General features: G+C 36.1%; 1 protein-coding gene across 7 annotated transcripts; it reads left to right on the top strand.

The window, feature by feature from the left end:
* Positions 1-2,485: 2,485 nt before the first annotated feature.
* Positions 2,486-22,494, top strand: LOC107765669 (exocyst complex component SEC3A). 7 transcript variants are annotated; one of them, XR_012694876.1, is made up of 26 exons: positions 2,486-2,835; positions 4,644-4,714; positions 5,133-5,213; positions 5,294-5,361; positions 5,450-5,552; positions 7,218-7,366; positions 10,450-10,567; positions 10,889-10,993; positions 11,466-11,567; positions 11,654-11,791; positions 12,279-12,407; positions 12,498-12,578; positions 12,660-12,734; positions 15,898-16,071; positions 16,178-16,328; positions 16,405-16,469; positions 17,411-17,581; positions 17,668-17,747; positions 18,590-18,671; positions 18,889-18,940; positions 19,053-19,107; positions 19,185-19,300; positions 19,410-19,478; positions 20,755-20,820; positions 20,896-20,985; positions 21,741-22,041. XR_012694876.1 is itself a non-coding variant. In XM_075221695.1 (26 exons), exons 1-26 carry the CDS (start codon positions 2,658-2,660, stop codon positions 22,367-22,369), a joined length of 2,673 nt encoding a protein of 890 aa, XP_075077796.1. In that variant the 5' UTR covers positions 2,486-2,657; the 3' UTR covers positions 22,370-22,494. The 7 variants fall into 7 exon arrangements, 2 of the variants coding, with proteins under 2 accessions (XP_075077796.1, XP_016439823.2); XM_075221695.1 differs by lacking the exon at positions 18,889-18,940 and adding an exon at positions 22,357-22,494 and having other exon boundaries at positions 19,010-19,107; positions 19,192-19,300; positions 21,741-21,847; XR_012694875.1 differs by lacking the exon at positions 18,889-18,940 and having other exon boundaries at positions 19,010-19,107.
* Positions 22,495-22,987: the final 493 nt, after the last annotated feature.

Raw genomic sequence — 22,987 nt, forward strand, 5'->3', positions numbered from 1 at the left:
TGCTAATGTTGTTGTGGATGGTGGGAGCTGGATTTGAAGACGTACCTGCGTTCCGGTCATAGCTATTTCTTGATCTTGGTAGCTTTAGAATTTTAATCTGTTCATGTACATTTCAAATAGATGATGTATTTATTTCATACCAGCTTTGTAAACTCTAAATCTTAGAAACTCATGATTTGTACTACTAGTCCTTGTGAAATGTATAAAGGTTCAAATATTTTATCATTTATTTGTCTCAATAAATCTCATTAAATTGGATACATGTTAATTGGCTTACCTAGCGGGTTGGGTTAGGTGCCATCATGACTAGTAGAATTATGGGTCGTGACACAAACCCATCAACTCATATCTCATGAACTTAGAGTCTATAATCATTAATCCAATGCTATAATCAATTAGAGGATGCAAATATTACCTTTTGATGTTCAATCCTCTTGAATTCGAGTTGTAGGGTTTCTTCTCTCAACAATGATGTCTCGATCGAATATCTAATAATCTGAAGGATTTACCCATGTTAATAAGGTATTGTAGAATTGAAATTAACTTAGAATCACCATTAGAACTCACCTTGGATGGTGGAGGGACCTTTGAGGAGTTAGGTTCTTGAGATCTTCCCTTTCTAGAGCAAGTTTTTGTGTTTTGGGGTGTGGGGGACGAGGTAGGGCTTATAAAACGACTTCCCGGGTGCGCTTCCGCGCACCTGAAGGCCCAACCGTGCACCTGAATGCGCAACAGTCAGTAGCACTGCCACAAGTGCACGACCGTGCAGGGGACCATCTGGGCGCGCACCTTTGCACGCATAATGCGCATTGTCCAGTAAAACATATATAACATTTTTCTCAGAAATCCGTTCAGGCTCCACAATATATCTTTGGAAAGCTATTGCAATAGGCTACAACTTTCATGTTTTATGTTGTTTCAAATTCTCTACAGATTGTCACGAAATCCTGATATAATACAAACCTTTCATAAACTTAGTCGATTTTATCGAATCTTATACACCACACTCTCCGCCTTGATTCTAAAACAACTATTTCAACCCATACTCATCCTGATGAGACTTCACATGTCTAAAATATCACATTAATACTTATTTAATATGTCCATATCTAATCCGAATTTACGGAGTGTTAAAAAACATAACATAACTTTAATTATAGGTAAATCACCTAGGTGAAGAAAATAAAATATCTATCATGTAAAAGATTTACGTAGAGGGGGATTACAAATGCCAAGAGCAAAATAGATATTGCATTGTATATGAGGATAAAAATGTGTGTTGTTCAAACTTGAAGGAAAAATTTAATTGTAGAGCAAAGTTAGAGGAGGAAAATAATTTTTATCCTATTATATATTCATATATTTCTCTCATTTACCAAAACAAAAAAGAAAAAAAATCGTACACTCTAAATGAAAAAAGAAGAAGAAAGTATCACTACGCAGTTGTTTGGTTCATAGGATAAAGAAAAATAATCCCAAAATAGAATGTGAGATTATCTAATTAAGTAATTTTGGGATTAGTTATACTATAATTTTGATTTTATTATTTTTATACTACATTCAGTATGACATACTAACTCGGGAATAACCATCCCAAGATAAAACAATCAAATGGACAAAATTCCCTTTTTCAAAGCTCTTCTCTCCAACTCCTTTACGAAGTTCAAGGTTAAATTAGAAAATTTTTTTTATCCAAATTTATCTATTATAAAATAAAATCCTACTTGGTACTCTCTCTTATTCTATAGACTTGTATAGTTACAATAATATATATATATATATATATATATATATATATATATAATTTCGTTATTATTAATCTTGTGTTACAATTTTAATATAACTTATTCACCAATCACATTAGGAAGTGTGAACCATTTATGCCCAATGAATTTTTATTCAAAACTAGTACTCTAATCCCATTAGGAAGTGTGAACCATTTATGCCCAAGGAATTTTTATTCAAAACTATTACTCTAATCCCATTAGGAAGTATGAACCATTTATGCCCAAGGAACTTTTATTCAAAACTAGTACTCTAATTTGGATGGTTGTTACCTATCGCATTATATCGTATTGTTACTTTAAATACAATATTTGTTTTGATTGTTACTTAAATTTTATTGTATCGTATCGTAAAATCTATCGTTTTGTAACGACGAAAAGTGCCACTTTAGGAACGATGGATTTGGTGTGGTGACGTCGTTTCCTTATTTTTTCCTCTCATCTTGCCCTTTTTATTATTAAATAATCATATTTTATTATTTATCTTATTTTTTTATATAATAATTCTACTATGTATCTTATTTTTTCTTAGTGATATCATAAAACGACGACAAACAATACAATCTATCCAAATATTATATTCATCAAACGATACAATATAATATAATACAATACAATACGATACATTATGAAATAACATGTAACTCTAGCTTGCGAAGTGTCCTTACTGCTTAAAAAAAAGAAGAAAAAGAAAAAAGAAAGAGTAAATAGGAAAGAAGCAAATGTCGGGGAGTGTGACATTTTCACCCAGAAAAAAGGAAGCCATGAACGAGAGGTCTCTAAATATAAATACTTGAAATACAAGGCGACTACATTCCCGATTATCATTTTTGTTGGCATCTCCAACAAAGTCCGTCGAGAGAGATAAAAAGCATGGCGAAATCGAGCGCCGACGATGAGGAGCTGCGAAGAGCTTGCGAGGCCGCCATTGAAGGCACAAAGCAGAAAGTTGTAATGTCGATCCGTGTAGCCAAAACCAGCGGCATCTTAGGCATTTCCGGAAAATTGAGCCGTGGTGCCATGGCCAAACCTCGAGTTCTCGCTATCTCCAGTACGTAAAATAATCTTATTATGATGAGTTTTAAATGTTCGGATTGTGTATAACTGACTTCAACTAATTTGGAATGGAGGCCTAGTAGATTTATTGATTAATTGTTTATTTTTATACTGCTGACGTCAACAGAAAATAATCTAGTACAATGAAACTCTGAAGGATATATATTATCAATATAACTGACTCAGCTAATTTGGACCCAAGGCATAGTTAATTATTGATTATTCCTTTTTATATTGCTCACACCAGCTTAATAGTATAGTTATAACGATGCTCCGAAGGATGTAGATTATTTCCATATAACTGACGTTAACTATTGGTGGAGCCAGGAATTCTGATGAGGGATTCAAAAAAATTCAAGGATGTCCCCACCTAGGATTTTAACTTGTATTTCTCTTTTAATGGAATTCAAAATCATATATCTATAAATTTGTTTTACCATACTTATACAGTATAATTATCCGATTGAATTCCCTTCATTGTGTGCGACTCCCGGCATCAACTATTTTGGAATTGAGGCGAAGTTGATTAATTGTTTTTTTCTTGGTACTGCCGACACCGGTGTGAAAATAGTCTACTTATAATAAATTTACAAAGGATATAGATTATTTACATAACTGAACTCAACTGATTTGGAAAAGAGATGTAGTTGATTTATTGGTGATTTCTTTTATACTCTTGATGCCAGTGTAAAAATAGTCTAATTAAAATGACTGTCAAAATGATACAAATGAATTACCTATACTAATTTGGAATTGAAGCTAACTTGATTGATTGATTGTTTCTCTTAAACGGAGTATGAAAAATTGTCTATTTATTAGAATCTCTGAAGTTTCGAGGTTATTAAAGAAAAAGAAAAAAAGAATCTGTAAGTTTTGAACTGAGGGGATTAGGGTGAAGTTAATTGATTGACTGTTTCTATTGAATTGCTCCACTCCCTCTTTCCGGCATTTCTCTAATCTATTAATGCGTGATCTGATTCAAATTCCAATTATGCTCATTGGAAAAAGAAGACATGTTATATAAGTGTTTTTATGTTTGTTCTAACCTACCAGTCGTGGGACGGAATTCTTGGTGGTCATTTGGGAAATTTTGAATTGAAGTTGAAAAACAGTACTTGAAGCTGAAACAAAGTTTGTGAAAGTTAATAGTATTGTGTTTCACTTTTTCGGTGATGTTACACGAGCTTCTCCACCCATGTTTTACTTATTTTGCTTAGTAAATTTAGAGCACAAGTAACAATGATTTGACTCATGTTGCACTTATATTGCAGAGTAATTGTAGCTAGGCTATGCTTACTATAGTCTTCCCATTGTCTCGGATGATAAACGAAACCGATCGTCTATTAGTGGATCACATCTTCTAACTTAAGATCAGATTTGACATGACAAACACTAACTATAGGCAGCCTCTATCTTCATTTGACCCAATTATTACATGCAGAGTCAGAATTCTTTTTTGGACAATGGATTATTCAATAAAGTTGTTTGGTACTTCAACATTTTGATGTTGTGGTAGTAGTTCCTTTATTCTGAACCAAAAGCGTCAACTACTTATTCAAAAAAGATGTTTCATAATATAATCTCGTAAATCTACGAATTCAGGTGAAAATTTTGGTTAAACATTTGGATATCTAGCCTCATAACTTAAATGATGCATTCTTTCTGGGATGAGGAGTAACATTCGAAAAATTAGATTTAATGTACCACAGTAATTTCAGAGTTTCTCCTATGCAATAGTTGTGTTGTCAACTAGAATAGGTCATTTCCATTTGTCCAGACAATCGTAACATGTGGTTTATGCAGCAAAAGCTAAAGGCCAACGGACTAAAGCTTTTCTTCGTGTCTTAAAATATTCTAATGGAGGAGTCCTTGAGGTAATACTTCTAATAAATCTTTTTAATGTTAAACTTCTCTTCTTCGATTCAGATACCTTTTCAGTACTCCAGATTATTTAGAGGATGAAGATAATACTTTTATGAGTTAGTGTAGCTTGTCTACCAACATGAAGCTATGAATTTATAACTTCATTAAGCTGTGGATAGTGTTCAAATGTTTTATGACATCTACTTTATGAAACTTTTAATTTTGGTTGTGCATAAGGAATCTATAGTATCTCTGAACTTGCTGATAAAACTGTCTAGAAGGATTATTTTACTTATTGTCATAGATAGACTCATGAAACCGCATTGCATCTCACAAAATCCACATTTTTGGGCTAGTGAGTTTCCTTTAGAGCAAATTGTGTTAAAGTCCATTGTTAAGCTAACAACAATATAATGCTTGCACATGTAGCCTGCAAAATTGTACAAGCTTAAGCATCTTTCAAAGGTGGAGCTGGTAACTAATGACCCAAGTGGGTGTACGTTCATGCTGGTAATACTCACAGCAAATTATTTTTCCATTCCACCTGCAGCTATTATTTGGAGCTTATTCTTGATGATATTGTTACACAGGGTTTTGATAATCTCAGAAGTCAAAGTGTTACTCCACCTCAGTGGACAATGCGTAATGTTGACGATAGGTATTTGTTTAATTTTTAGTGTGTAAATATCTGAGTTCTTTTTCTCATGTAAGCATTTTTATCATGACCTTTTGTTTTAACTATGTAGGAACCGTCTTTTGCTTTGCATCCTAAACATCTGTAAGGATGTCTTGGGTCGTCTCCCCAAGGTTGTTGGCATAGATGTGGTGGAGATGGCTCTTTGGGCAAAGGTGCATTATAAAAGTTCCACTATTGCTTTCAACATACTATAGTTGGTTGGTGTCTATTTGTTTGGAAAGTAGGCATGCTTCATTTAGTTATGGCATCAACGATTTGCTCTAGTTGGTTGGTGTCTATTTGTTTGTGTTAATTTTCTATCAGGCTTGCGTAAAATCATCCTTGATGATGATAACCGCTTAATCACATGTCGTTGGAAGGTGAATCTCAAAAATGTCTAACAGGTTTGAAATGGCTGGCAAAGTCTTAAGGGGACTTTTGGTTTATTCATTGTGGGTGTTATCCATTTGCCTAATTCTCTGATTTCCCATCCAGTTAATCCACACACACTGACTCTTTTCAAGAAAAAGAGTATTTATTTTTGTGATTTTCTGTATGATAGCCTAATTTAATATATTATAAAAATAGTTCTCTGGCTAATCGTTAATTTCTTTGTGATGTAAATTATTTTAATATTAATTTTTATAAAAATTTATTACATGCAGGCGAAGTATATCTTTCTTGTAAAAATTCAATCCCACCTTCAATTCTACCTACCAGTAACTTTTATTTATTCCCAGTGCCATGACTATATCAGTGATATTTCAATCTCACTTTATCCTGTCATGAACCAGAGGGCCCTAAATGGTGGCATTGATCATGTCACATTGAGAAACTTCTTGCCTCGTCTTCCTGTTAAAATCCCAAATGTTTCAGCTTTTGTCAATCCTATCCCCTGATTTCAACTGCAAAATAAGCATGTGAATGATGTAATAGAATTGCTCTAAATGCGCTTAAGATAGTATAGTCATTCCTTTTGTCACTTCTTTTGATGAGTGAAAGGATAATCATTCATGTTCTCATATAAAGTACACAATTGTATTCTCTAGTCGCTGAAGATGGACTCTGTTAGTGACAATTTTTTCTTTTGATCTAATACTATCAGAGTATCAGTTACATATATTGGTAAAGCTAGTTATCTTTTGCTCTTGTGCCCTATATCAGTGGGAATCCTTAACGGAGGATTTCAATGTGTCTGTTAAAGCTGAAAATGATAGTTACTTATTTAAAAAAGGTCTTTTAAGGTGAAATGAATGGGAAAGTCTTTGCAAAAGGTCACTACACCTGGAACACAACCTTTTGCATCTAGTGCCCTATAAAGTTCAGCTATTACAGTTTTTGTCTGTTAGTATTCTTACCTGACTCTAGATATGCGGTAAGCATGTAGGAAGCTCTATTAATCTGCTTAAGGATACAGAGTCACTTATGTTCTCTTTTAAATACGCAGTTGGAAACTTTCTACTAGTTAAAGACGAAAACTGCCTTTACATACAATGGTAAAGCAGATAGTCCTCTTTATTACAAATAAAATGTTCTCACTTTTTCTTGTGTTTCTTTAGTTATAGTGTCTTTGAGGGTCATATGTACGTTCACTATTTAATTGAAGATAAACACTTACCTGTTGACATTAGAAATAGCTATTTGATTGCAATATGTTTCTAAAAATGAACAAAAACAAAAGCTGGTGCTTGATAAATTTTATGTAAATCTAATTTATATGATCTACACTTACATGATGACATTAGAAATAGCTATTTGATTGCAATATGTTTCTAAAAATGAACTAAAACAAAAGCTATACATTTTTATGTAATTCTAATTTAAATGATCTAATGCAGGAAAATACCCCAACAGTTACCAAGCAACAAGCAAATCCTCAAGATGGGCCTCTTCCTGCTGTAGCAGAAGAAGGTGAGATGACAGTAACTGTTGAAAGAGAACTTGTATCTCAAGCAGAGGAAGAGGACATGGAGGCTCTTTTAGGCACGTATGTAACCTCTTTCACCCTTCTCCAGACATTGCATATGCCCATTTTTGCTCGAAATATGAACTGCTTATGTCTACTTCTTTTATGTTGTCCTCTTGCCACTACTTTATCATGTCATGGAGGGAAATGTCAAGTATTCTGACTTTTCTTTTCCTTAAAAAGCTAGTATACTAGTTCAACTAGGTGATGTGGAAGTGTTAACTACTTTAAAAGACAGCCCCCTTTCTATTTATAAAACTAGGAGTTTTATAAAACTTCAAGTTGGCTACCTGCTTACAATTTTAAATGGAATAATGATCGAGAAACCCGTCTAAAAGCACTCTACTATTTCTGGAAACAAATATTTATCTCGTATCACTACCTTGTTTGTGTGTAGTGTCCTCGAGGCTCTCTCATGCTTTATTCCTCATGGTGAACTACCAGTCTCATCTGAAAGACCGTACAAACAGCAATCCCGTGTCTAATCACTGTATTAGTTACTAGACTTAAAGTTTTTGGTAGGTTCAGTTTTGTCCTGAAATAATTAGGAAACAATTCTGGAAGATTGTGAACTCTTCTGGAAACGAGTACAAAGGATTAATGTTTTGGTCAAGAAAGTGTGTATATGATTAGGAATGCAAGACTAGGGAGTTGCAAATTAAGTGTGCAATCTTGTGGTTACAATTGGTCTGGCTGACGTAGCTTCTTGCTGAATTTACAAAAGAATGCAGTAATTTTATATGCTGGTACTCTTTCCAGATTTTGTGTCAGCAGTTGAACCTACATCTTGGTTGTCCTGCCAACTGCTTTACTGCTGAACTTATTTTGTATCGGGCAAGCTATTGCTGATACAAATTACCTCGTGATGCCTTTGTGCTCTTAATTCTATGGAGAATGACGAATCATCTACTATTTATTATGGGTGTTTAACGGGCGGGCTGGACACAAAAAAACCCAGCCCGTCCGTTTAACATTGCGGGCTGTTAGCGGGTTGTACTTTTTCGGGTTTTTTTTTGTCCGTCCGGGTTCGGGCTTAGTGGGCTGGACCGGGCCGTGCAATTTTTTTTAAAGTAAATTTTATTTTTCTTATTCAATGTTATTGATACTTAAGTGTTTGCAAACTTTTAAGGCTTAGAATTAAACTTTGAAGTTTAAAGTTTTAAATTTGAAATTTGAATTTTACAATTTTAAAATTGAAATTTGAAAGTAAGTGGCTACAAAAAATTATTTAATAAGACCAATAGGCGATATGTAAGGATCAAGCTCCGAAGACTTTCATTTGATATTTTTATTGAATAATATATAATACTTCAAATTAAGTTGCAAGTTCTTTTTTGATTTTGTTATTTTTGAACTTGCAAATTAAAAGTTTACAACAATTATAAAAAAAGAAATAGTACATCACATGCTTTGCATCATTTTTGTAAGTTCATCCATGTCAACATGAGTTTCTTGATTTCCGGCATTGGTTGAATCAGAACCATAAACCATTATATCTCCAATTTCTTGGTCCTCCGCTTCATCTACCTCGTCACGCCCTTGATTTCGCCGTTCTGATCTTATCTAATCTCTGAAGCACACTAGAATTTCCAAAGCGTTGCTGCCCAATAAATGATGGGTATCTCCTAGTTGCTGCCTTGCTTGGCTAAATGCGCTCTCTAATGCGACTGTTGAAATCGGCACATTTAGCACGTCTCGAGCCATGGCCGAAAGAACAGGAAATTGATTTGAGTTGCTCCTCCACCAACCCAGTGGTAGAAATTCCTTTGTGCGGGGCTCTGCTGACTTTTGCAAGTAGAATTGAAGTTCATCAATATTCCTGCTACTGGTTTGTTGATGCTCCCATAGTGTAGACCAAATCAAATAATCTTCAACACCATCATTATCATCCAAAGCACTTTCTTAAGGGGTAGGCCGAAATGACCATTTTTGTAAAAAAGGGCCGTTGGCCAAAAAAAAAAAAAAAAAAAATTTAGAAAAAAAAACCCGTTAAAAATCGGGCTGTAGCCCGTTAAAAACCCATTAACGGGTTAACGGGCTTAGCGGGTTCCGGTGCACCGGTATCAAAAAACTGTTCGTTTGAAACCCGCTCCCCGCCCAACCCGTCCCAGCCCGCCCCCACGCTATAGTACCGGGCTGACCCGGGCTGAACCGGGTTGTAAACGGGTCAGCCCGGCCCGATTAACAGGTATACTATTTATGCATAAAAAATCTAAGTTGCTCGGTCACGGGTGTGGATCTAGAGGTCGGATCCTTCGAGATGTAAATTCTAAGATTCGGGGATATGGATCCTAGTACGGATACTGGTGCGGGGATCCGGCTAAAAAGAATTTCAAAAAATAAAAATATCTCTAAATTGTGAGAAATTTTGTGGAAAACTTATGTATAGCTTGTAAAAGTGTGAATGTTTTTTAATTCTCAAGTTGTAGATAAGTAAATGATTGATTTCGTAGATAAGGTATGCTATTTTCTTCAAATTTACCCTAGTTTTGGTTCTACTTTCGGGAATCAAATTGTATCTTGTCTCGAATTTTTCTGTCTGTCGTGGTCAAAGTACCCAAAAATATTTGACCAGATCTGATACGGATCCCATATTCACACCCATACTAGTGTCGTGTCGACACGGGTGCGGCACCTAAACTGCCATGTCGGAGCAACGTAGTATAAAATACCTTTTCATCTATTGTTTATATATAAGACCATATAACTTATGTCTAGTTAGGCACTTTTTCAACCTTGATTAGGCATCTAGTGGTGAGTCTGATATTGCATAACATGGGTTTTAAGAATCATTTAACATATTCTAAATAACCGTGTTGGTCTATTGTCTCTGAGCCGAGGATCTCCTGGAAACAGTCTCTCTATCCCTCCGGGGTAGGGGTAAGGTCTGCTTACACTCTACCCTCCCCAGACCCCACTAGTGGGATTCTACTGGGTTGTTGTTGTAAATAACCGTGTTGGCTGTGGTTGTTTTTCTTAATTGGAGAATAGAAGTTGTAGACAGCACTATTAGCAGACACTTAGTTTGCTCTCTGTTCCCCCTTTTGTTTCACCCTAGCACTATTTTGGTTTGTTTCCTGACTTTGGTTTCCAAATTCCTACAGTTATGTAATGGGTATTGGTGAGGCTGAGGCATTCTCTGAGCGGCTGAAGCGAGAGCTTCAAGCTTTGGAAGCTGCTAATGTGCATGCCATTTTGGAGAATGAGCCATTAATAGATGAGGTGACCCATTTTCTTGTGAAGAGTTCTTGTTGCTTTGATGCCAGTGCCAAAGCAGAGTTTGGTTTCTATTTGCAGGAGTTGCTACATTTTTCCTATTTCCAGCAATTTAGCCTTTTACTTGATAAAACTATGTGTCTCTTTCATTATAAACATTTTCTCTGCCAAGAGCAATAGCACAGGCAAAGTTTGCCTTGTTCGCTGCTCCTCTGATTCAGCTTCATACTATTTCCCTGATATGTATGCTCTCGCACTTGATATGCTAGCATAAATATTTTTCGTAAAGAAACTTATGCTTCTGTGTCTAAATTCTTGTTTCTGCAGGTCTTGCAGGGGCTTGAATCGGCTACCAACTGTGTTGAAGATATGGATGAATGGTTAGGCATCTTCAATGTAAAACTTAGACACATGAGAGAAGACATTGAATCAGTAAGAATTTGTGCAGTGCTTCTGTGTGATGCTGATGCTTACCAGTAATGATTATTGTGAGAGAAGACATTGGTGAATCACTTGAATGTGAAACTTAGTTTTGAATCATAATTCTTTGTTCTCATAAACAGTTGTTTATAGTTCCTTTTTCAGACTTTATGGATTTTATCACCGTACTAGCTAATTAATCTACAAAGAACATGATTCCCTTACTGATTCCAAACGAGGTTGGATATGCAAAAGTGTGAGCTTTTTGTATATAATAGGGTGGGGGTGGATTGAGCTTTTCGGGAGCACCGCAGTGCGATTGGATGGCCGATTTCATGAATCTGAATGATTCTAGTTTGTAATTTCTACAAGACCAAGTTTTCCACAATACATATATCTCCAATAATGTTAGAATGTCAGGACTCTATTATTTGAATGTAGACCTCCTTTGCTAATGCAGTATTGGTTCATTCACAATATGCAGATAGAAACCCGCAACAACAAGCTGGAAATGCAGTCAGTAAACAACAAGGCATTGATTGAGGAACTTGATAAGCTTCTTGAAAGACTGCGTATCCCTTCTGAGGTGTTTCTCTTTCTTTCTTGGAGCTGATTAGTGGGCGGCATTTAATAATTTAATTTTTCTTCACTTCATTCATTCTTGGTTTGTAGTATGCAGCGAGTTTAACAGGTGGTTCGTTTGATGAGGCAAGAATGCCTCAGAACATTGAGGCATGTGAGTGGCTAACTAATGCTCTACATGGCCTTGGATCGCGTAACTTGGATCCTAGCTATGCAAACATGAGAGCTGTATGTCCACTTGGTTATTCCTTTCTGTCTTTTCTTTTGATCATATCCTTTTTGATGTTGTGCTTCAGCATGTAACGTAGGTAGACAAGGTTAATGTAGGTAAGCGTGCATATGTTAAGGCACACTACAAATTTTCCCAGACAGGGCTTGGATGACCGATTCATATAAAGTAATCTGAGTAAATAAAAATGGTAGAATTATTTTAAAATCCACAGTAGGACCTCATATAAAAATGGTTGAGTTATTGCAAAATACACAGTCATGACCTAGCTAGTGCTGGATTCAAATTCCTGCTAGTATTTTCTGTGGAAATTAAAAATGTCCTATCATTACATTCTATGGGCTCGTTTACTAAATGAAGTGAAACCAAGTTGTCCTGCCTTTGATATTCCAACACTCGTCATATAGGCAGTGGGTCATCTCTGCACTTGTACAGAAAAAGTCACTTGACAAAAAATTAAGACATTGATGTCTGAATATCTTGCAGGTGAAAGAAAAACGAGCAGAAGTTGACAAGTTAAAGACGACATTTGTTAGAAGAGCATCTGAATTCTTGAGAAAATATTTTTCCAGTTTGGTGGATTTTATGATGAGTGATAAAAGTTATTTTTCTCAGGTATACGACCAATCAGTTTTACTTGAATTAATTGTCATTAGTCTTCTATAAATAGTCACTTAGAGGCTGCTTATAATATTAATTAAACAGCGTGGGCAATTGAAGAGGCCTGACCATGCTGATCTCCGATACAAGTGCAGAACATATGCTCGTCTATTGCAGCATTTGAAGGTCGGATTTCTCCAACTTGTTAAATTTTATCATTGTTTTAATATTTCCTGATGTCTTTCTCTCAATCCTTTGCATTTGCAGAGTCTTGACAAGAATAGCTTGGGCCCTTTAAGAAAAGCTTACTGTACCTCCCTCAACTTGCTTTTGCGCCGGGAGGTCAGAAAGCTATTAATCTTTATTCATTTGTCTTTTTAGTTTTTTTTTCTTTTCCTTTTCCCTTTTTAGCTTCTTTTGCTTCTTTCTGCTGAGTGGGTTACTTAAGTCCCCATTAAGTTCACTGCAGCTATGTGCACTTTTAAGCCAGCAGAATCTGTTTTCTTCATCTCAGAACTCCCAAAGGCATGTATCACTTGTTTGTCTATAGAATCTTTCCCATCAAAGAGTTGCTGAATGAACCTGCTTTTTAAGTGAATATATACTTTAAGCAGCACTTTCTGTTGGGTAGTTTAGCTGGGCGAAATTATTAAGTGCAGTAATATCTCAGAAAGAAGTCCGAGAGCAGGCTGTTCTGTTTGAAAAATAACAAGCTGTAGAGAAGTGGTAGCTTAGGGGGGGGGGGGGGGGAGGAGGAAAGGCACAAAGGTTTTCGGTGGAGTAGCAGCATTGGAAAGAAGAATGGGAAACAGTTGGAAGGGACCAGAAAAAATATGGAAAGATAGATTACAAAATTGAACAAGGGAAACACAACAAAGTCAGTTAAAAAAATCCTTCATAATCAGATTTAAAGAGCTTAGTACAATTAGGGTAATCACTTCATGACTAACAAATACTGACTAGGAGTGGGGGAGTTCTTTAAACAACAAGAATCTTTGCTGCCAAGCAACTTGGAGCTCAAGTCTGCATGACTTTGACGAAGTGCCTTTAATGCTAACTAAGATAACTGGACCACATAACTCTTACTCTTGAAAGTTATGGAGTAAATTCTGGATATTTATTTTATTCCAAGTAGGGTGTTCAAATCAAGGTTAAGGATAGGGTTAATTACTGGTGGGACCTAAAGCAAAGATTTGAATGATATTTTAACTCATGTACAGAAATAGGAGTTTTATATTGCTCTAGGACCCTGTTTCCTTTTTAGAGGTAGCTCTAACCTCTCTAGGAGTAAATCTTAATTCACCTAAGAAAAAGGTTGTCATACTTTCTCTTTCCGTACAAGTGGGGCCATTACAAGTGGTGTCACAGCATGATCTTGGCACCTAGACCTCTTCAACAGCCATAGCAGAAAGAATTCAATTAACAGGATCTGAGGAGAGCCCAAAGAGAATGGAGGATCAATATAGTCTTCTCTGACAAGGAACAGAGCAAGCTTTGACAGATCATACAGAGAAATCAATCAACTAAGCTGGATAACAAAATCTGCTACTACACAAAAATGACAAAATAATGGAGAAGCTTCCTTATAGAAAAAATGGAGAAGCTTGGAATCAATCTTGAGACTGGGAACCCAAAGTTACAGGAGAGGAAATTGAAGGTGCAACAGAGGAATCAAGGAAGGAATATGCATGCCAGAGTTAACAAGATCTTCAGGGGAAGTAAGTAGTAACAAAAAGCAAAGAGTAAAGGTTGGGGCCAAATATTGTTACTGGAGAAAGGTTTGAACAGGATTGCAAGGATGGAACAATTGCCACTGATGAAATAAGGTCGGCTGAGTTGGAGTTGGTCTTGGTCCATAGACACATCCAACAAATGATGATTTTCTTCTTAAATCTAAAAAAGATGAAAGAAAAGGGACAAGAGTTGCGAATAATGAATTCAGTTTGATACTGTTAAATGGACCTTGGGGCTAACTCAACCCCATAATCTAGCTCATGAGGTGAGGATTGCCCAAGCCATATTAAGGAGTCCACCCATCCCTTAAAGAACCGATGTGGGACCCCCCTCCCCCACGCCCAGGACTGGACATCTGGAGCATGGACAATTTAATATGGGGGCCCAACATCAGAAAACGAGAATTGGGATGGGTCCTGCTATGATATTATGTTAAATGGACCTTGGGCCTAACTCAACACCAAAAACTAGCTCATGAGGTAAGAATTGCCCAAGCCATATTAAGGAGATCACCCATCCCTTAAAGGACCGATTTGGGACTCTTCCGATGCCATAGTCGAATCAGAGATAGACAATTTTGAGAGTTTCTTGCATGATGATTCGGCTTCTGAAGATGACGTGCAAGCTGCTACTGAAATCATTAGCTTGTGGTTGGCCAAATGTCTGAGCAGTACAGTTGTTAGAAGGAGATGTTGCAAAGTTGAGGCAAGAGTTCGACTTATACTCTGGGGAAAAAACACCTTGATTGGGATGAATATCTATACCATCATGCCCTTGTTGCATCAAGAGAAATTAAAAGGAGAAAAAATCTTGCTGTCCATGACATTCTCTGCGTGGATGTAGAATTGCGAAGGTAAGATGAGAGTTGGAAGATTTTAGGAACCTCTGGATTTTCCATATATAGCAAGAATAGTTGAACATGATATGTCAGAGGTTAGTGCTATGTGTGTAAAGTCATTTACCGGTGGAGTTTGTGGTATTCTTCCTGAAGCAGGAAAGCAAGAAACTTGGACCATCTTACCAGTGTTACTGGAGATCACTATGCCATTTTATCGGCACTGTAGCAGACTGTACATAATAGTTTTAGACAGTGTCTCTGTGTTGCTCCTTGTCTTCTTATCGAGGTTGCTAGCCTTCTTACTGGTGTTCCATGTGGTTTCCTCCTTGCTCCAATTCAAGCAGCTACGTGGATGCCTAGAATGAAGATTGTTTCAAGGACTTATTTGCCAGATTGTCATTGAGGGTATGCAGCAAGGAAGATCTTCGACAGAGCAGATTTGTGTGATTGACATTGGCTCTTCTGTGGCTCAACCCTGCCTGCCAGAAACAAGTGAACAACCAATTTCAAGCATAATGACACCATACTGACCTTAAGGACAAGCTCAGTCTTCAGGGGGTTGGGAATGTTATGAATCAGTGTTAAAAGGTAGCTGAAAATCAATGTTGGTTACAAAAAGTAAAGGTGATTAGGGAAGTTGATTGGGGAATACAACTGCTTCATCAGTCTATATATAACTGTGGGTCACGGTTGAAAGAAAACGAGGAAGATTCAAGAATTATCTCAATCCTATTTCTCCTTTTTTCCCTTTTTCCTTTTTGGTTCCTCTTTTCTGTTGGTACAAGGCACCCTTACATTATGCCATCTGAATCTCAATCTCCTCGGATTTAGATTCAAAAGCTAATATAAATGCTCATAGTGTTTCTAGTAAATCCTTGAATAAGAAATTCGTCAAGTTTAAAGTATGATGCTTATGTTTTCTATTCTTTGTAGGCTCGTGAGTTTGCAAATGAGCTCCGTGCCAGTACAAAGGCATCAAAAAATCCTATTGTATGGTTTGAAGGTTTGACAGGTTTGAATCAGAGTGTGAACAATGCAGACACTTCTGCAGCCTCGGAGGCATATGCTAAAATGCTGACAATATTTATTCCACTCCTTGTTGATGAGGTGTTCTTCTAGTTTCTTTTTTGTTTTTCCTGGTATATATGTATATAAATGTCTTTGTTGCTTTCTCTGCCCAAAGTCTTCAACGTTATTCTATTCCATATTGCAGAGTTCTTTCTTTGCACACTTTTTGTGCTTTGAAGTTCCTGCACTGCTTCCACCAGAAGGTGTTGCTAATGGCAAAAAAGTTGGAGATGATAAGGATGACGTGGATGATGATTTAGGCATCATGGATATAGATGAGAATGACAAGAAAGCTGGTACTTTCTCCTATTTCCTGCGCTTGCCTAGTCCTGTTCAGAGTTTATGAAGGAGCACCATCTTGCTATTTTGCAGGACAAAATTCTGCAGATCTAGAGGCACTAAATGAATCACTACACGATTTACTTGAAGGGATCCAAGTAATGTTATAGTTTTTCCTTGCAATAGCCTTGTTGTCTATTAACAACAGCTGTTGTGTTGATTTTTGTTAAATGTCAATTCTTTCTTATTTAATTTATTTTTGGGTGCAAAGAGGACAATCCTTAGTGCATAGTTAGTTGGTTTAATTTTTGAGATGCTTAATTTAAACTTGTATCGAATGCTTCTTATACTCGAACATCAATATTATTTAACCATAATAAAAAAGAAACACAGTGACAGTAGGTTAAGTTAATACAGCAAGATGGACCTCTCAAATTTCAGTTAATATGTATTGCTCTCAGATGGGATGCTGAATACGAAAGTACATCTGAGTCTTGGCTGTGTTTCCTTCTTTTATCATTCTTTTGGATATTCATTGTATGTTATCTGCTTGTTTATATCATTGCCGTATTGATAATTTATCTAGTGGACTATATCTATATTACTATCAGTTCGATGCTACCTTGGTAAAAGTTATTTTCGTCAATTGGAAAATGAATATCGATTTTGCTTCATCAAGCAGGCAAAAGTCAATTTTCACTTTATTGCACCAGACAATTGTGACAAATGCCTCAATTTGTGACAAATGCCAGACAATTGTGACAAATGCCTCAATTTTCACTTTATTGCACCAAAGTCACTAAACTATTTTTTTGTAAAGAAAAAGTAACTAGGAGCAAACAAAGAGGCATTTTCTATGATACTTAGGCTAAGTTAAGTGACTTTTTAGTTGCAATAAATAGTTTAGTGACTTTTGTGATAATTCGGTAATGTTGAGTGATTTCTTCGTTTCAAAAAATAGTTGAGTGACTTTGGTGAATAAAATAAAAGTTGAATGACTATCCATGAAATTACCCCTCTTTGATATAGTTTTGACAAAACGAAACTATCAAAAAATGTATTTTTGATAATATTATCTTTACTCGTTTATGTGCTTTAGGAAGACTTCTTTGCTGTGGTGGATTGGGCAGGAAAGATTGATCCTATGTGCTGCATATCAATGCATGGAGTCACAGAACGTTATATTCCTGGTCAGAAGGCTGATGCTGCAGGATTTGTGCGCATCTTGCTTGATGACTTGGAATCAAGAATTTCAATGCAGTTCAGCCGTGTGAGTTACTGTATCCCTCGCAGTCATCTATGTCTTTGCAGCTCATATGGGATAAAATTTTCTCAGTTTTTTCTACACTTCTGCAGTTTGTTGATGAAACATGTCATCAAATTGAAAGAAATGAGCGAAATGTTCGGCAGATGGGAGTCTTATCATTTATACCGAGGTAAACTGAGTTTCATGTTATGCTTTTTGTAAACTTACATAATTCTTTGGATTTGATTTACTGTCACACACATTTAAATGGCTCAAATTGGTAATAGAGTTAAGTTAGTTCGAGATTGTTAAATACTAACTTGAGCCACTGCACTAAGAACTTTTTCCTTTTATCTCTTCTCCCATCTCGAGTGTGATCTGATTAGGTGTAACAGGTTTAGACATGCTAGTATGCTACAGTATAAGCCCTGCTCTACTTTATTGGGGGTTGGCCTCACTATGAATGGTATATGTTGGTTTCTTTATTGAGGATATATTTTCTTTCCCCCCTAGTATGGAAGGAAAAACAGATTTATTTTCTACAGCTTAGCACTTTTAATTGTTATTTATGAGTGATACACCTCTTTTACATAAAGAACTAATATTTCTTCCAAATTTGAAACTGAAAGTCTGCCCATCCATTTTTTGTTTCTGTAATTTTGCTGTTGATTTCTCTTTGTCAAATCGGAGTTAGGATATACCATTTTATATTTGATGTTTCCCAATTTTATAGTGCCTGAAATTTCCGTTAGTATTCATGAAGTGTGGGTTTTCTTCCTTATCTCAGTTACCTCTTTGTTATTGTTGATTAGCTTCATCATACCTTTATGCGGTGAGCTTATTGTATGTCTGAGCCTCCTAAAAATCCCTTCAACGATTCTTTTAATAACCTTATTTATAACTATAGGCTGTAAGCCTTTCTGTAATTTTACCATGAAATCGATTTTGTATTTATTTTCTCAGAATGCTCTTAGTTGATCATTTTGGCTTAAATTATCAATCATTTCATTGGGTATGCAATTCTTCATGTAGATTTGCTACTCTTGCAACCCGTATGGAGCAGTACATTCAAGGACAATCAAGGGATTTGGTTGACCAGGCATACACGAAGTTTGTGAGTGTGTTTTTCTTGCATTTGCTTTCTTATGCATGCTGTGAGATTAACAGTTGAAAATTTTAGAATGACGTAATATATGTAGCTGTTTGTCTTGTATTACCCTTTATTTCTGATGTGAGTACTGTGATAGGTAATCTGCATGATCTTTTACCTTTTTAATATCCAATATTAGAAATAAAAGTAAGCTGAAGAGTGAATTTGGAAATACTTGCAGAACCCTTATTATTTCACGGTGCAGTGAGTTTAGAATTTCTGAATTTGTGGCGGTCAGTTATATTTGTTCCCTTATGTTTGTTGTATCTTGTGGCGCGACTGTTTTAAACATTATTTGGCAGGTAACTATAATGTTTGTTACTTTGGACAAAATTGCTCAAACAGACCTGAAATATCAAGACATCATGCTTTTAGAAAACTATGCAGCATTTCAGAATAGGTATTGTTCACCTTCGGATTCAGAAGTTTATTACATATTGTATTCCACAAAATCGCTTTTAGTGCTGAATGAAACAGTTTGCAGTCTGTATGACCTGGCTAATGTTGTGCCCACCTTAGCAAAATTCTATCACCAAGCAAGTGAATCTTATGAACAAGCTTGCACACGCCACATCAACATGATTATTTACTATGTAAGTTATCCTTTTTCATGATTGTGTAATTTTTCTTTACTCTGCTTGTGCTCTCCTATTACTTTATTTATCTTTGATGAGATACCTTAGACCTGTGCTTTCTCCACAGCAATTTGAGCGACTTTTTCAATTTGCTCGAAGAATTGAGGATTTAATGTACACAATTACACCGGAAGAGGTTAGTTCCGTTTTCTTTTTCTCAACTGGCTATTGATATTTGCTGACTGTCCTTCACCCCTGAGTATCTCAATTTGCCCTTTTATCAAGGACAGTGACTTGGTAATGCCCTGATCCCAGATAACTGCTAATTTGTTAGTATATGATCTCTTTCAAATTTAAGGAGAGTTTTGTAATCTTAAATCTTTATTTGATTAATATCACTTCATGTTGAACTTCTCCGTCCAGCATCTGAAAGAAGATATAATCAAAACAAAATGCTAGATTGAAATATTAATTTCTGTTTGGACATTTCAACCTTTGTGATGAGTTGCACGTGAGAAATGATGCAAGCATGTAGTCAGTTTAAGGTTTCATATCTCTTTTTTTCCCCGGGTCTTTTCCTCTCTTTTCCTATTCGGTGAGAGGAGAGGTTAACCCATGCAGTCCAATTTTGAATGAACTGTGATCATGTAATTATCTTTTACTGAACTTGAAGCTGAAAGCAACTAATGTCTCACAACAATCTTGTGGGTTTGAATTTGGTATATAAAACAACTCCTGTCCTGCTATTATCTCTGTTACATATGCTTAAATTAAAAATAAATAAAAAAAATTGAGAGAGAAAATCAGATTGGAATGAGTGACTGATCTTAATTGGCAACTCTAGTATATCGTTTGATTGATGTGAAAGTTTAGTTCAAGCACAGAAAGAATAAATGGCAAAGGTATATATAAGTGCCTTATGGCACGACGTAGAATACTTCAGTATATCTTATAGAAGATATCTGATGCCAAGCTACACAAAGGTCAGTCGGACGTTCCTGTCAGACTTGTTCCTCGTTTATGGTTTGACTTCTGCTGTAGCCTGTCTAAGAGCGCATAAAAGGTTGAAATAATGACCAATAAACAGCGTTTATGATTTTACCATCATTTTAGCACCTTTGTCAGAACCAGAGGCTCGATGTTGCGTCCTTTTTGCTTTAACTTAATGGTACAATTACTGAAAGTGGAATCAGAAATTTCTTTCCTTAGTTGGGCAGTGAACTTTTAGCTTAAACCCAAAGACTATGAGTTAGCATTTTATTTTCCTAGGTGTTAAATGCTCTTTCTGCAAATAAGCAGTAAAAGTTACTTTTTGTTTTATCTCCCTTTGCTTTGGGGAAGAAGGATTAAAATCCACAATTTGAACTTGCTTCCCGTTTCAATCTGTCTTTGGATGAGTATACCATCTTGTTTACGGCTTCTCCGACTGTGACGGTTATCTTCTGCTAAGTGATCTATGCCATTTTTATTAGATTCCATTCCAGATTGGATTGTCAAAAACGGATCTTAGGAAGGTGGTAAAGTACAGTTTATCTGGGGTAAGTCAATCAATTGCCTCAATTTATCTACTAGATTAGGGTATCTTTCTAAAATATTAAATTTTGCTTCTACAGGTGGATAAGTCCATCACTGCAATGTACAAGAGATTGCAGAAGAACTTAACCTCAGAGGAGTTGTTGCCTTCTCTATGGGATAAATGCAAGGTATATCTAGCAGATTGGGTATTGAAATTAGTCACTTTGCAAATTCAATGAGTAGCTATACCTCTATCAATTTGGAGTACTTTATGGGTTTCATGCGGCAAAAGCTGGTTGTGTTAGCTAATGTCTTCATCTGATGTTTCGGATCACATTTTTCCATAACTGAAAATCTTTCCTTCCCTCAATTCGATTATGGGGTGGGATTTAAGTTATTTGTATTGACTTAATTTTGTGTGAGGTTTAAAGCCAATCCAGGGGTTTCTTCTAGGCCTTGGAAGGTCTGAGTTCTCTTAGTAAATGTCAGGCTGTAGATAACATGAACAATGAGGTAGACAGCCAACTAGAAAAGGGTGGAATACGCCTGCCATTTTGAAAGCTTGCTTTACATTGGTAAATTTGTAAACTGAAATTGATGATTAATGAACCTATATATGGTGCCATTGAAGAAAATATTAATATTTCAAAATACATTGTCCGTTGAGACTAAAATCTCGAGCCACTTTTTGGAGTTGCTTTCAAATTTAATTTTGTGCATCTTTCCTTGAGCCTGGAGTGTATGGTAAACAGTCTCTCTAACTTCAAGGTAGGGGTAAGGTTTGCGTACACACTACCCTCCCCAAACCCCACTTGTGGGATTTGTTCTTGTTGTTATTTTAAATTTAATTTTGTACCTAGTTATGCATTTGTCACTCACTGCTTTCATCTACCCTTAGTTGATTTTCTGATCAAATCTTCCTACAACATTCATAAACTTGCAGAAGGAGTTCTTGGACAAGTATGAGAGTTTCGTCCAACTTATAAATAAGGTTTACCCCACCGAGACCATCCCTTCCATCTCAGAAATGCGCGGGCTTTTGGTATCGATGTAAAGCAGCTCCAGTTTTGATTCTTTTTCTTCTCTTTCTTCTGGTGGGAGGACAGAGTGTTGTAGAGTTTTGTCTTTTGTTGTCAATATTCATTTTATTCTTTTACATAAATTGATTAATTCTAAGACTCACATTTATCAGATGAAAACAGGCTAGGTAGAGTATCTGCTTTATCATTCTTTGATTTGTTATATTTTCTCGTGGTACGAGGTAGTTTTAGTTTCAAGCTTGATTCCCACTGTAAAGGAAGAAAGTTTCACGCTAATAAGTAATAAGTTAGTATCCATATTGCACTGGATTCTAAAGCTTCATGATCTTCACTATTAAGATTTAAGGCCTTGAAACCCCACCCACCCCACCCCCCTCTTATCTCCCCCTCCATCTCTCCCAAAACGTAATATTTTGGAGTGACGTTTGTGGTGCATAAAGATAAGAGGTAATGGTGCAGTTTAAATATTTTTGGCTGAATACAGACTTCTCTTTAAATTTGTCCCATTTTTTTATGCAGACACCTAAACTAAGGAACACTTGAACCCAGATACGTATCTGACAATATCTCAACAAAGACACTCACACTCAGTGACATGGCGAATGTACAAAAACAACACGTGATTTAGTTGGAAATTGGCTGATTGTTCCTGTATGGGATCTTGGAATAGGTTTAAAGACTGAAGTTAGTTGGTCACACGAATAATGTTGGAGAATTATTGATGGATTTTACTAACAGGTTTTTGCCTAGATCTTCTGAAGTATGGGATACTGATTGATAGCAGTCGTTTATGAATCCTTCTGTTGTGCGTACTGATTCTGTCAGTTCAGGTGCTATCATTCCAACATATAGCCCTGTTTACAGGTGAAAATAGCACGGGTTAGCCAGTTTTCAGACTGGTAATTGAAAAATAGCCATTATTTTGCTGCAACACGAAAAGTTCTAGCATAATATACTGGAGATTGGAGCACCTGTGTATAAACTTTCAGCATATTATGCTGGACCAGTATATTATGCTGGAACTCCAATATATTATGCTGGAAGTTCACATGTAAAAAATTCGAACTCCAGTATATTATGCTGAAATATTTTCCGGATTTTGAATAGTGTTTTCGTTCAGATTTATCTTTACATGAAAAGTGGCTAAATA

Source organism: Nicotiana tabacum, chromosome 9, assembly GCF_000715075.1.
Source record: "Nicotiana tabacum cultivar K326 chromosome 9, ASM71507v2, whole genome shotgun sequence".
NCBI classification, from domain to species: Eukaryota; Viridiplantae; Streptophyta; class Magnoliopsida; order Solanales; family Solanaceae; genus Nicotiana; species Nicotiana tabacum.